Here is a 13669-nt window from a genome sequence, read left to right on the forward strand (position 1 = left end):
ACTCACAGAGCATTGATATTGTTGATATTATTCAGTCTTGTACCAGCCTGGAGAATGTTTACATCAAAACCACACAAAGGCATGAATATCCGGTCTGTATCACCAGTCACTGACCATTCAAAGCTGACGTCTTTCACAAAACTCAGAGACAGCAATATTTCACCCAAGGCTCAATTACAGGCCATTGAGCCTGCCTCATTTCCTCCACATTTCAACATTTTAAAGTGCTGACTACAGATATCAAAGTAGCTGCCTCGGTTGGCAGTGAACTGCAGTGAAGATAGATTTGAAGTTATCTAATAGTGGCCGTGAGGAAATGAAATCCATATAATCAAGTCTGATGAGTTCATCCATGTCGTCTGTTTACCAACGCTTTATTAAAATACTTATCTCACCTAGCTACCAACAGCATCTCAAATTGAGTTACTCCGCCTTACATGAACACCGACACCAAATTGCTAATTACCCATGATGCAAATTTGCCCACATCAATAGGACTTGATAACGTTGAATGAAATCAATGTTCTGGCAATTCATGATCAGTGTGTACATGCCATGATAAATAGTTTAAGAACCCTGATACCATACCTTCTGTATATGATAGCATTGATGATATGCAAAAGAGTTTACTATCAGGGTAAGCACCTGAATACACTCCGGGGACAGATATTTTGGACTCTCAAACTTTATAGTATCCTTTTGGCCATGGTCCCTCTACCATGTGTTTGGCCTAGCACTGAGCACTAGTTGAGGCTCATTTTGAATCTTCCAGAGTAAATCAAGTTTTCATTTTCAAAACACAAAGTGCCTTTAACAAAAGCACTAGTGATACCAGTTACATGTATTCCTACTTTTCCAAAGCAAATTAAAGCTAACATCAATCAAGCTGAAGAGTTTGACGGGAAGTTTTAAACTATTTTTTTCTTTCACTAATAAGATTTTAATAAGATATCTGAGTCTCAATGGAAACTTACCAACTACAACTTGGATATATCATTCAGGCTATACATTCACCAATCAATGGTCACAGTATAAAATGTGATCTTTTGAAACATCAACACTTCAGGTAATATGCTAGATTGTTCTGAACAAGACAATGTAGTACTGTTTAGGGGTTTTAGGCTGATAATAGTCTTTCAATAAAATTCAATTTTGTAGAAAGAATCTGATCACCAAGATAAATTAGCATCGCCATATCTGGTCATCTAAAGTGGATGATCCAAAGAAGTTTTACTTTTACAAATCAGATCAGTGTAACTAGTAAGTTTCATTGCTGAAACTCGGACAGTTTTTTGTTGGATTGTTTGTTTTCGGTTTGTCTGATTTGAAGAAATTTGATTGCTTTACTTATAAGAAAGAAAAATGCCTTACAGGGTGGAAAATATGAAAATTAAAATTATCAAACCAAATGCTGAAGTCATCATTATATGTCCTGGTGAAACTTTTCAAGTTTTCCAAGATCATTGTCAAGATCAGATACATGTACATGTAAACCAAGTCAGGCCTCAACCATTGGATGACATGATAATCATCATCAATGGAAGATTAATTTGATATGTCATACCCCTTATTAAATTCAGCTTGTCCGTCTGACTGATACATTATCAAATTTCTCCATTGCCGTGGTTGAGCTGTAAATCACCACTTTTAGTGTTACCTATTTTAATATGTGTTATTTATTGCATGTATAGATTACAAACCACCAACAGCATAAGCACATTGGCCAAATTTTTACACTTGGTCAATATACATGTAATGGTATTGAATCAATGTAGCTGCACCACCCATGTAAGTCTGCAATCTAGCCATATTATTTTAGTATTTGTTTGGTTTTTTTTAATGTGTAAATTGCACTGACACGTATGTGTGGTGCGTGTAAGACATAAATATTATTATTATTATTATTATTATTATTATTATTGTTGTTATTTATAGTATTGAATCAATGCAGCTGCAGAACCAATGCAAGTCTGCAATAGTTTCAGAGTGTTCATAGTTTGAATTTTTTTTCTGCAGAGGACATTCAAACAAAGACAGTTTATTAGTTTAGATGCATTTTACATGTCTCTATCACTCGGATAGATTCATTCATTCACACATACGCTCAACTCTCACCTATCCAAATATCAATTCTGAGTAGGTAACACTGCACTAGATTGTTTACTTTACGTTAAGAAAAAGACACCTGTATTGTGCTTTTATTGATAAATCTTGCAAAAACTAAACATTTAACACATGTCAACTTGGTCAGTACAGTCACATGAACACATGGAAAAGCTATCAAGCAACTTATTAATCTACAGTCATGCTAACTATCCTTGTACCACAAAGATGCAGATCTGATGGTATAGCAACGGCTGTCTACTGTATGTTGCAGCAGATGCAATGATAGACATGCTGTAAATCTATTCAGTCATTTTTGTTTCCAGAAGTGCATGTACAGGAAACAGAAATGATAAAAACATAGGGCTAAAGTCCCTGAAGCTACTATAGACATGGATACAAAATTAAGTATTTCCTGACTGTATGAAATTATCTCACTAAGGTCATCCTTGGGACATGTAAACCAAATATTAAAGCTGTCTGACCAGCAGTTTTGAAAAAACTAGCGACTCAACAGTTGACAGAGCTCTGCTGTGTTATGTAGAGAATAACCTTTTGTGACACATGTATTGATGAAGAAGGTGGATATCTTTGATAGCTCATTTCAGGATGGCCTGACCAAAAATGGAAAAAATTCCGTAAAAATACAGATTTGCATATTTCATCAGACTATATTAGTCTATAATAGCAAATAAACGAGAGTTAATTACATTCTAATTAAAGTAAACAAGACTTGCTTAAATCAAGATTTACGTCATAAAAAACCAGCATATCTGTCAGGTTATAAAGAATCTTGAGCTGGTTATCTTTTAATATATTATTTTCATCCTATTAACCAAGCACATTTTAACTTTCAAATTAACTTGTAAGTTCTGTTGAATAAGTTGAGACTGTAAGTACTCAGAGAAAGCACACTGAAGAGACAAATGTTTGAAACTTAAGAAGTTCAAGGTCATCAAAAGCATTATAAGGAATCATGTTACACTTTCATTGCACTGTTTACACAGATTGCATAAGTGCTATAAATAGCACATGAGGAATCTTACAGCCCAGCTTTACCATAAAAACCCCATCACTTTGACCACTCTTTTAATTGACCACTCTGTTTTTGTCCTCAAAAAGTAATCTTATTTTATCCTTACCAAGTCAACCATAAATGTAAATTAGAACTTTCTCTATCTCTATTTATTTGACCACCCTATCATGACAAACTATTATGAGCAATTTCTTTTAGATAACATAAATGGTGGTTCAGAATATATCAAAGTTGGGATTCAGGAAAGTTGCCTTTACATGTTTTCATCCTCCAAGATGGTAAGCATTTCACTATGAACTGTCAAAAAAAGTTGAACTTTCTGATAATTCCACACTAAAATTATTTTGGCTTTGATGATTTCCTAATTAATTCAATTATTTAAAATCATATTAATTATTTTTTTCTGGGTGAATTGATAGGGTTTATACAGTACAAGAATTCCATACAATGTCAGTCAAATTTTGACCAAAAATGACAAAAAAATTCCTTAAAAATACACATTTGCATATTTCATCACAATTAGAACAAATCTGAGTTGGGTTATTCCTAGGGACCCGTACACCAAATAACAAAGCTGTCTGACCAGCGGTTATGAAGAAGAAGATTTTTTACCAAAAACACCTTTTTTGGCATTAATTTGCCTATTTTCAACAATATCACAAAATTAAAAAAAATAGTTTCTCAAAATCATATTTTTCATCTACACAACAAATATCAAATCAGTAAGTACTGCGGTTCTCAAGATATTTGAGTGGACGGACGCCTCACAAACGGACATACATACATACATACATACAGACTGACGACGGACGCCGGACGGATACCCATCCCAATAGCTTCTATAGACTATAGTCTATAGTAGCTAAAAAACTGGACCATGGTACAAACGTGCCGAAGGTTAAACTGACCAAAACTCCCACAGATCCAGACATTACTTTGAAAATACTAGTTTCATGATGTGATGCAATAAACTATTAAAATATTATAAAATATTATGTGTAACGGGGTTAAATTTCTGTGAAAGATCATTGTCTGTGCTTCACTATGCTAATTAATGCAGACGCAGTCTGCTTGTATGAAAAGCATAATAGATGGACACGGTCAAAAATAGCACTTTGGAATTATCCAGGCTGTCCTTTTACTCAACAATGCTGCCATCACTGACCCACCCTCCATCATTTTTTACAAAGAGTACTCCACCCATAATCATATAAATTTAGAAAACTAAACACATTGTGTTATCATTTGCAGCGCGATAAATATCACAGTAAAAAAGGACACATATCAATAACCATGATATTTAGAAGTGGGATTAGTGTGTTCATGAAATGTTTGTCACCCACAGTTACTCCTCATCAAAAACTAGTGTGACCTTCATTTAACATTTGATGATACCAAAACCTCAATAATATTAGTTTTAAAACCTTCAACCAAAGATGATGTTACAGATCTTCTATAAACAAGAAACAAGTGTGAACACTTTTCTAGTTTCAATCCATTAAAACATACGCGTCATGACAAAAACAGAAGAATTTAGATGCATATTCTTACTGCATCATCGATGACATGATGGTACAGTACTATTTTTCTGCATAACAAGTATGTATTTATACATGTACATTTTGCATAGCAAAATAGATCTGTTTCATCAAGGAAATACAAAATAGATCTAAGGTTTTCAGACTGTTAAAAACAATTTTTCAGTGAAAGTTTGTCTCGAATCAATTATACAATCATAACTTCAAGGAATTTCGTTTGTATCTTCCAAGTGCAATTTTTCCTAACACTTCCTTTTCCATATGTTACATACATTTCCGATAATATCAACACAAAGGCATTGTTTTGATGATATGTACAGAAAACGTGACATCCAGTCACATCAGGGGTGAGCAATCCAATCCAACTGGATGAGTTGCAGGACCACCACTCTTTCAGCTCAGACCAGAGGATTTGTTGTCCCGCTAGTCTGGAAAAGTTGTCAACACTATTGATGGTGTATGTGTTAAAATGACTAATGGCAATGCAAGCAGGACATGCGACTGGGTTGTAGGACATTACGCCCTGTTTAACAATTGTGCAAAACAAAGTTATGGTGTCTCATCAGACTAAGTCCCAGCGAGGTCGTTTATGCAAAATTACGCAAATTGCATGTATTATAATAAATGCACTGAGCAATTTACTACTTAAATGTACTTTCCTGTTGCAGACTTAATTACTGATGCAAAAATGTGAGATTTTTGACAGTATTTAATCAACCAAGTCTGTGATCATGGCAGAAGCTTAAAATGTTATTGTTATGGGAAATGTACATCTGTGACAACTTTTTATGCAGAGATGCAGTAGCTACCATCGTAGAGTGTGCTTTTTAAAAATACAAAATCACAGCTCAATACAGGAACAATACACCCTGTGATTTGAATCAAAAAAGTGTACAAATATGTACTTGTGAGTTTATCAAACAGTATCAACAAAACATTCTCAACAATGACTTGATATGATCATGGTTGAAAAATATTCTTGATGTCCATTAGTTACCATTAGCTTGACTTTTTCTTGTCGCCTACATCATGGATGTCCACGCCTACATGTACTGGACAAGTTTTGTAATACCTACATATATACATGTATGTACACCAAAAATCTCACTTGCCATGGTTTTAACATCAACAGTGAAATCTGTAATCAGGAGTTAAACTGTTTAGCAGACCCCTGTTTACCAGATGTGCATATGAAAGTTGTAAGTTGCACTTCAAGGACATGATAAATACACAAGTACATGTTGACCTATGCACATCTCATCTGTCTTCTCTGATTTATTGGAATACTTTATGATACTTCAAGTTGGTCTGAGAGTTTCACTACTACTGAGATGTGATATATCAAAACGACACCAATGACCCTTTGTAGTGTATGTCAGACAATAGCCACTCTCTATTATAAATGGTATACTCCTAATAATATTGAGGTAATTTACTATTTTATAGGATACTTTGATTTCACAATAATATCATCTGATCTTTGCCCAAAGCTTTCTTCATGCAAGCATTCCTCTCACACAAATTTGGGTACATCATCACCATTTCCCTTGCTAAAAGTATAATTACACTAGGATCGCTGAAATTGCTCATAACTTTTGATAATTTCCTTTCATAACAACAGGGAGTTTATGATCTAATTTTGATTTAAAACGACGGCTGCATTGAGGAATGCTTTCATCTCACCACAAAGGTTATTCATGTTCATTAAAATGATACCAGTGAGGTCAGTCAGAGTCACGTCCATGCCTGAATCAAATCCTACAACAATACAATTAGAATATCATACATGTATTTACTGTAATTACTTGCCATTAAAAGCTTGCATCATTATTACATGTGCATGTAATATGAAACTCAGCTAAATTTACCATGTACACTGTTACATGTAATACAGGCTCTTCTTGATACAGATAAACCCATTGACACTTGTCACACTATCATAACAGTATACACAAATTACAAACAACCATATTTGTAACATGGCCCTAACAGCTGTTTACTTCTAACAAAAGAAACTGTCACCGTCATTGAAAGGGAATTTCATATTCAGCAAATGTGGAATGATACAATAACTTACTATAGTATTGCTACTCTATGTATCACTGACTATGAGAGTGTAATTTTATTAGAACTCGTTTTATTTCCATGTTTGACATCACTTAGCATGCTCCTAAGGTGTGCATCGACAGATGCAACTCATCTGCAAATTAAACCCTATGGGTGCCATTTCCATGGCAACAAGGAGTTTGATCAATATTGGTTTGTATCAGTAATGGACTAATTCCTGCACGGTATAATTTAAATGTCCAAAACCCTACATGATTGATACATGTTTGTTTACATCTCAATGACAGTCATTCACACATGATCGCCTCTGCAATTCCCCTCCCCCTGTGACCTTGAAGTATGACCTTATAAACAATCCCCATACTAACAGCTGGGTGACAGGGACACCTGCTGACAAAATACCACGCATCCATCAAGGAGTTCTTTTTATTTCAGAATTTGAACCCCAGCTAATGGGGGAGGACCGGGGGAGGGGGACACACTGTGCACCGAACAAGTTACAGACCCGGCAAAACAACTTTGAAATTCATACATACATACATACATAGTAACAATACAGGAATCAAGATCATGCTTGATTGCAGGACATGGCTTGGCCGTGATGTGCATTCAACCAAACCTTTCTGTCAATACTGCCTGGACCACAATTGATCAAATGAAAGCCATGAATGTGAAAGCTTTGGGTCCAATTCAGAGTAGTATCAAACCAGTGATTTCATGTCACTGCTCATACACCATTAACAAACTCATGTCACTGCTCATACACCATTAACAAACTCACCCACGGCTGCCATGGAATTCCATTATTTAGATGAGTTGCTCAAGCAAGGAAACATCAATATCATGGCTGGAGAACATCAAGCAAACAAGATTTGTTTCATTTGTCTTGGTGTATGGTCGTGTGTATTGAAGTGCATTTTGAGTTATTGGGCAGCAGTCTATAATCAAAGAAAATGGGAACACAGCTTTGTATTCCAGTTTCAGTGAATTCCACACCTGATTTGACAAGCACAACATCTGCAGATCAAGGTGCCGGGTGCACTGACAACCTCAAAGGACAAAGATTTTTATCATCACTTGGGGATCGTGTAACAACACACATCAGTCAATGGTCTGAAAAATGCAGTTGTTAACTATTTTATCATCTTTCTTTAGAATGTGAAACCATCAAATATTGAAACTGGGCAAAGCATCTAGCCGAGAACTGCGATGATCCACTTGACCAATTATACTGCCGATGATCCACTTGACCAATTATACTTGAACTCTTGAAAAGTTCTGGATAGTCCACTTGTGCAATTTGATCTGCATGGAACCTTGGAACACAATGCTGCTGAGTTGAAAATAACTACAGCAAGGTTAGTACTTCAATGCCTACACTATCTTTTCATTATTATTTCAATTTCGGTTTTACTTTGAAGTTTTTATTGCACTGTCAGTTCACCCATACTGAGAAACAGAGAGTAGGTTTTGACCAATAGCATTGTGAGAGTACATGTACAGTCCTTCATCTGGCAATACTGCTTCATTTCATATGGTAACTGAAAACACATCTCCAGGTCCGGGCTGTAAACTACATTGTACATCTCTTGAAAAGCCAGTACTTCAGGTACTTGTCCTGCAAAACCAGGGTTCTCAGTTATGAGAGCAAGTCTTCCATTTTTGGCTTCTGGCCAAACACCTGTTTCCGATGATTATCAGAGTCAGTCAGACCAACACACTGCACAACTCAACGACCATCAACATTGGCCTGACTGGTCAAACCAGAACATCACTCGATGACCATTATCAGGGGCCTGACCAGCACACAACACCACTCAAGGACCAACAAATTTGGTCTAATCAGTCAGATTCGAAATCTATGCACCTTTCCTTATCAAACGTAATCATCACCATAACAGCACACACTCTGGTATCTGACACTGTCAAAAAACCTGTGTATCAAGTGCACTGATAAATTCGACTAAATTCATTGATCATTCAGGGGGACAATGATACGTTGACCTGGTCAATGCTGTTGGCCATTATCTCAATGTTCCTGTGACAAGCCATCCGGATAATGATAGTTCATTCCAAGGTTGCTACCAAGGTAAGACACTACATGGGCAAACCCTTGATGACTGATACCACTCCCATGCATCAAGTCTATGATATGATGTTGGAGATTCATAATCAAATAAAAAACCTGCAAGACAAATATTTCACTATTGAGTGAAATATTTTAATGAAGAGCTGGGTTGCCCCTGAAGATGTAAATTGACTTTACAGATTGATAAACACTTTCTTCAACATGCAACACCGAACAGATCCAAATTTCAAGTAATAAAAGCTCAAATCAAACTTCATTAAAATTTTGAGACAACCAGTTGCATATATCTGGATGGCTTCTCATTTTTCTTTCACTTGTGTTTGTCAAGTCAACGGGCATCTACATAGTATTTCTAGCAGAGTTGAAAATGTCTGTGATGAATGCAAATTACAAAATGAAAAGGACCATTTATAAACTGATCAGACACATTTGTCTTTTAAATAAGTACTCTTAAAAAGACAATTCCAACCAGTCCATGAACATCTGCATATTATTTGCAATCAGGTTAACTCTTTTTCGAGAACCTCTCTGCAGTTTTTGAATGATAACTCAAAACTTACTTGAATTATCGAATCAAAAAATGCAGAGAAGTTGTAGACTAGTTAATGTAACTCTTCAATCACTCTCCCTCTAAAGTGAATGGAGTGTGGTACAATCGCACTCCCTTCACAGTACGACTGTGGTTTACTAGTTGACCTTGATGTATCAGAAGGCAATGAACTTGAGGTTTTGAAAATTTGGAAGGTACATGTACGATGTTTTTTAAGTCCCTCACAGCACAAGGACAAATATTGGGCAAACCAACAGAACAATGAATTTACTGGCCACATACATGATGTACGTACATAAACTGTCACCTTGACTTGCAACGAAACAACAACAAAACTTCTCTACAACTTTTCTATTGAAAGTGTTTGAAAAGAAACTCAAAGCAGGTCACATAGGCAAACATTGATAGAGTAGAGATTGTATTTCTTCCCTTGATAATAATAAGTGGATCATTGAGTTGTTATCCACATTGTCAAAATCTATTGAGACTGGAAGTTTTCTCTGCTGGTTAAAGGTAAACAGTACGGTGGGTTTAAAAAGGCAGATTTGACAACTCTCTCCAATGCAGTGGTTTTACATTTGCCTAAGTAAACTTGTGACTGTGAGGAAAAATGGTATCAATCAACACTATGTTCTGGAGAAGTCGGCTCTTGAGAATGGTCAATGACAATTTAGAGTTTGATACATGAAGAAAATTTGGGTCATATATATTGTTTTGGCGATGATCCATAAAATTGCTATCGTTCTCAACTTGCTGTTCAAGTATTTATAGTTGTCCTGACAAGGATAAAGCCCAGAATCTGAAGAAGACAAATATATGGGTAAAAATTTGGCACCACAATTTTTTTTCTTGTCGCTGAGACCGGTGGCTTTTCAATCCTAGTTGATGTAATGACATACCAATGAACACTGCCAGTTGCCATGGTAATATGATGAAATCACAACCACTAGACATACATCCAGTCATCTATTTCTCATGATCACCATTTAAGTTTTACCAAAGTCTGTGGTTTGACAGATTTATTCATCTCTACACTTCTCAAGCTTTCTCTGTACAAAATTCACAAATTTTCCTTATAAGACATTGTGTATTACTAACACCATTGCACCACTGTCATTAACTCAGCCTATGATGAGTCATATGTGATATGGCACTGCTACTCAGGGACAATCATTAGAATTAGTCCAGATTTTGAAGTTAGGTACAACCTACTAGTATTAGCCTTAGCTCGCAGTCAAATCCGTTCCCTTAATACTGCATCTCGGCAAAATAATTGAAAATTACCACAAATTTCACTTTTTTACCTTTTTTTCCTATTTTCAGAGACAAACTCTTCCCTTCCAACCATACAACTCAAGCGATGATTTTCTTACATAACAACACTTAATTAACACAATAGTACAGCATCCACCATAAATACTGTTGATTCACACACTGGTGAAAACATTCCAAAGCATTCTGGTGAAACTTCACTTCCACACTACAAATATTGGAAACGTCTGTTGTTGCACTCTTGCAGTGGACAGATCTATGTACAACTGTTTGCCCTAGCTCTCTTTGCATTTGTGTCAAGACTCGCCACCCTACATCTATTATGACTGACATGGTCTGGGGTGATTTCTTCAGACTTCTCCAGTGAAGTTATGGATGGATCATAGTGGAGGGACCCATCAAAAGAACTGTAAAGGATGCACGCTACTGAGTAAAATATTTCCAAAGGTAATGAGTCCATGATTTTGCAAATCAAATATGCATTTCATAGGTATTCAGGAAATAAACGCAAATGAAATTTTCTTGGACGTGATTTAAACCATTTTTTCCTTCTTTTTCTTTCTTTCTCTTTTGACATCCTACAGGCGAGCTATCTCTGGACCATCAGCAAAATACCTCCATGACTCTATTTCATTGTTGATTGAGACAACAAATATTAATAATGATATCATCGATCTTTTCCTAGTAACGACGGACCACCGGGCCAGTCATCAGATGACTTGAAAGACGCCGGCGACACGATAGTGTAAAGGTTATTGGTACATGTATGTGGTATTTCAAGATCAGTCACTTGAAAACCCGTACACGTGAGGTCAGCTCGCGCAGATCGCACGCATATAGCCGGCTCCTATGATTCAAAACCAAAGCTAGAGTTTCTGAGTTCCGAATCTGGCAATGATACTGACTGACTGGCTAGGACATCCGTTGGGGAAGTGTAGATGCTTAAATTTGAAACCTGGTGAATGATCCATAGGATCTAGGAAGGTGATGCGTTTGTACATGTCAGCAAGCAACTTTCTTTCGATTGGACAATAAAATATTTTGACATGAACAATTTGCAAAAAATTGTGTATGAAGATTTATGTGTAGACAATGGGACAAGAGAAGGTTCAGTCCAGTTTGTTATTAGTGCCTTGTTCAGGCCGATATGTATGTGCGGTCACACCACAGAACCCACGTCGCAGGTCTGCGATCGAGGCCTAGGTTTTGGCGGGGAGCGTGACTCGGATTTTGGAGGTTTGATTTGTACCATCCACCAGCGCTACGCTAGTGTCATTGCGACACTTCTGGGGTTTTTCGACCGATGTGTTTTGGACGTAACTGAACGTAGCAGCGCGTGTAAATTTGGCCCCGGGTGAGATCACATAATTGATCGGTCGACAGGCGACTGAAATGTGCTCAGCTCTGTGCAGGCTACAGGCGTCGGTTCTGTGTTGTGACACCGCGACCAGATCGCTGGAGAATTCTAAATTGAAAAGCTGGGGTCTGAACCCGATTACTGTGCCGGTGACTGAATAACCAAGGACTGGGTCACGGGCTGAACACAATATTGTATAGAGAGCTAAGAGACCGTAAAGTAAATGAGCTGTACTCGGCGATGGTGTTACTGTGTGCCGTGTGTTTACAGCGTGTGAGTTGTAACAGAAGTGTACGTGCTGCACTCATTCACATTCAGTCATTGATAGCCAAGCGATGAAAAGCAACGAGTTATCACTCACCAACTTCCGAAGGGCCTGCTCATCTTTACCGGCATATCCTTCCATTCTGTGAGGCGAGTGTAGATGCTGAGGGCTGCAATGTAGTAGACAGAAAAGTAATCCACTCACTCGACATTTGAATCGATCGACTGAAGCTGGGACGGTGCAGTGATAGCGACGATACAACGGGGCTAGTTGTTTTGTGTACAACCCACTCATGCAAACCCCCTGAAGGAAGTTTGGTGGGCGGGACTTCTATCATATGGTGTGTTGTATTCATGCAAATAGGGAGGGTTCGTCATTTACAATACGCGTTTTCGTCAAAAGCAGTAGGAAGTTACCCTTAACCCTATAACCGTCTCTTTCAGAAGGTTTTAGCTGTCGTAACACCTAGAAGCTGCAATTTACGCACACAATTTTCGCTTCACCATGTGTTACTTGACAGAGCGTAGAAAATCTGTACCCCATCCTTGAGTAGTTTAATCTACAAACACTACACCAATCAAAGCGCTCTATTTGAGTCAAAACTCACAGATGTTGCCTCATCTTTGTTGCTCCGTTTCAAAGTTTCACAAAGTTGAGTCGAAGAGTTTTTATTCGGGATAAGATTCACTGTAGACTATAACTATGGTAAAACTTTTTTAATCGCAATTTATCTTAGAAATGTGAAGAGAAATTGTATTCAGAACGCGCTAATAGCAATGACTGATTTCAGCTCTGATCTTCAGTGCTCGAAATTTTTTGAAAGGCGGTGGAAATCTTCTTGTTTTCTTGTTCGTGACCTTTTGGGGTCGCCCTTCCCAACAGCCATAATTTACACGGCCGGACATTGCCCGGACTTCACATGTAAACGATATGGAAAAGATGGTGATGCTTCTACCGACAGTTGGTATATATCAGCGAAGTTTCGTTGTGTCGATATTTACATTATTTAGTTGACTTTTGTGACACTGAACGACACTATCAAGAGTTTTACGTGTAAACAAGATCATCTCAGAGCGTTTATTGTAGCACAATGGATTTGTGCTGCGACTGAGAGAAGGGAGGGAGCTAATATTTTCTTTTATGCTTACTCCAGCCGGAGATATTATGGTTCGTGTGATCATCCCAATATCCGAGTGCACCAGGAAATATATCAGAGCATTTGACCACAATCATCCGGTCCGCACGGCTTGGTCAGGTCGGCGTAGCAGAGACGTTGTTTCGAGGGAGGGGCTCTGCCCTAAGAAACACCCTGGACTAGTTAAGTCGTTTGACCACACATGACTCATTTATTACTGAAGTATCAATATTACTGTAGATGGTACCAGTTCAAAG

At 37.4% G+C, this 13669-nt stretch overlaps 1 protein-coding gene and 1 long non-coding RNA gene across 3 annotated transcripts in view; one reads left to right on the plus strand and one right to left on the minus strand.

Annotated features, from left to right (window-relative positions):
- Positions 1–12578, minus strand: part of LOC139144739 (smoothelin-like) — a 77997-nt gene extending 65419 nt beyond the window's left edge. For both annotated transcript variants that reach the window (XM_070715468.1, XM_070715467.1), the window contains exon 1: positions 12374–12578. In XM_070715468.1, the coding sequence (XP_070571569.1) occupies positions 12374–12571 (198 nt within the window). In that variant the 5' untranslated portion in view covers positions 12572–12578. The remainder of the gene's footprint in view (positions 1–12373) is intronic.
- LOC139144740 (uncharacterized) lies at positions 7980–11366 on the plus strand. Its single transcript, XR_011554848.1, has 3 exons — positions 7980–8102; positions 8729–8833; positions 11240–11366. It is a non-coding gene; the product is annotated as an uncharacterized lncRNA (long non-coding RNA).
- Positions 12579–13669: the final 1091 nt, after the last annotated feature.

This window comes from Ptychodera flava, chromosome 12 (assembly GCF_041260155.1).
Source record: "Ptychodera flava strain L36383 chromosome 12, AS_Pfla_20210202, whole genome shotgun sequence".
Taxonomy (NCBI): domain Eukaryota; kingdom Metazoa; phylum Hemichordata; class Enteropneusta; family Ptychoderidae; genus Ptychodera; species Ptychodera flava.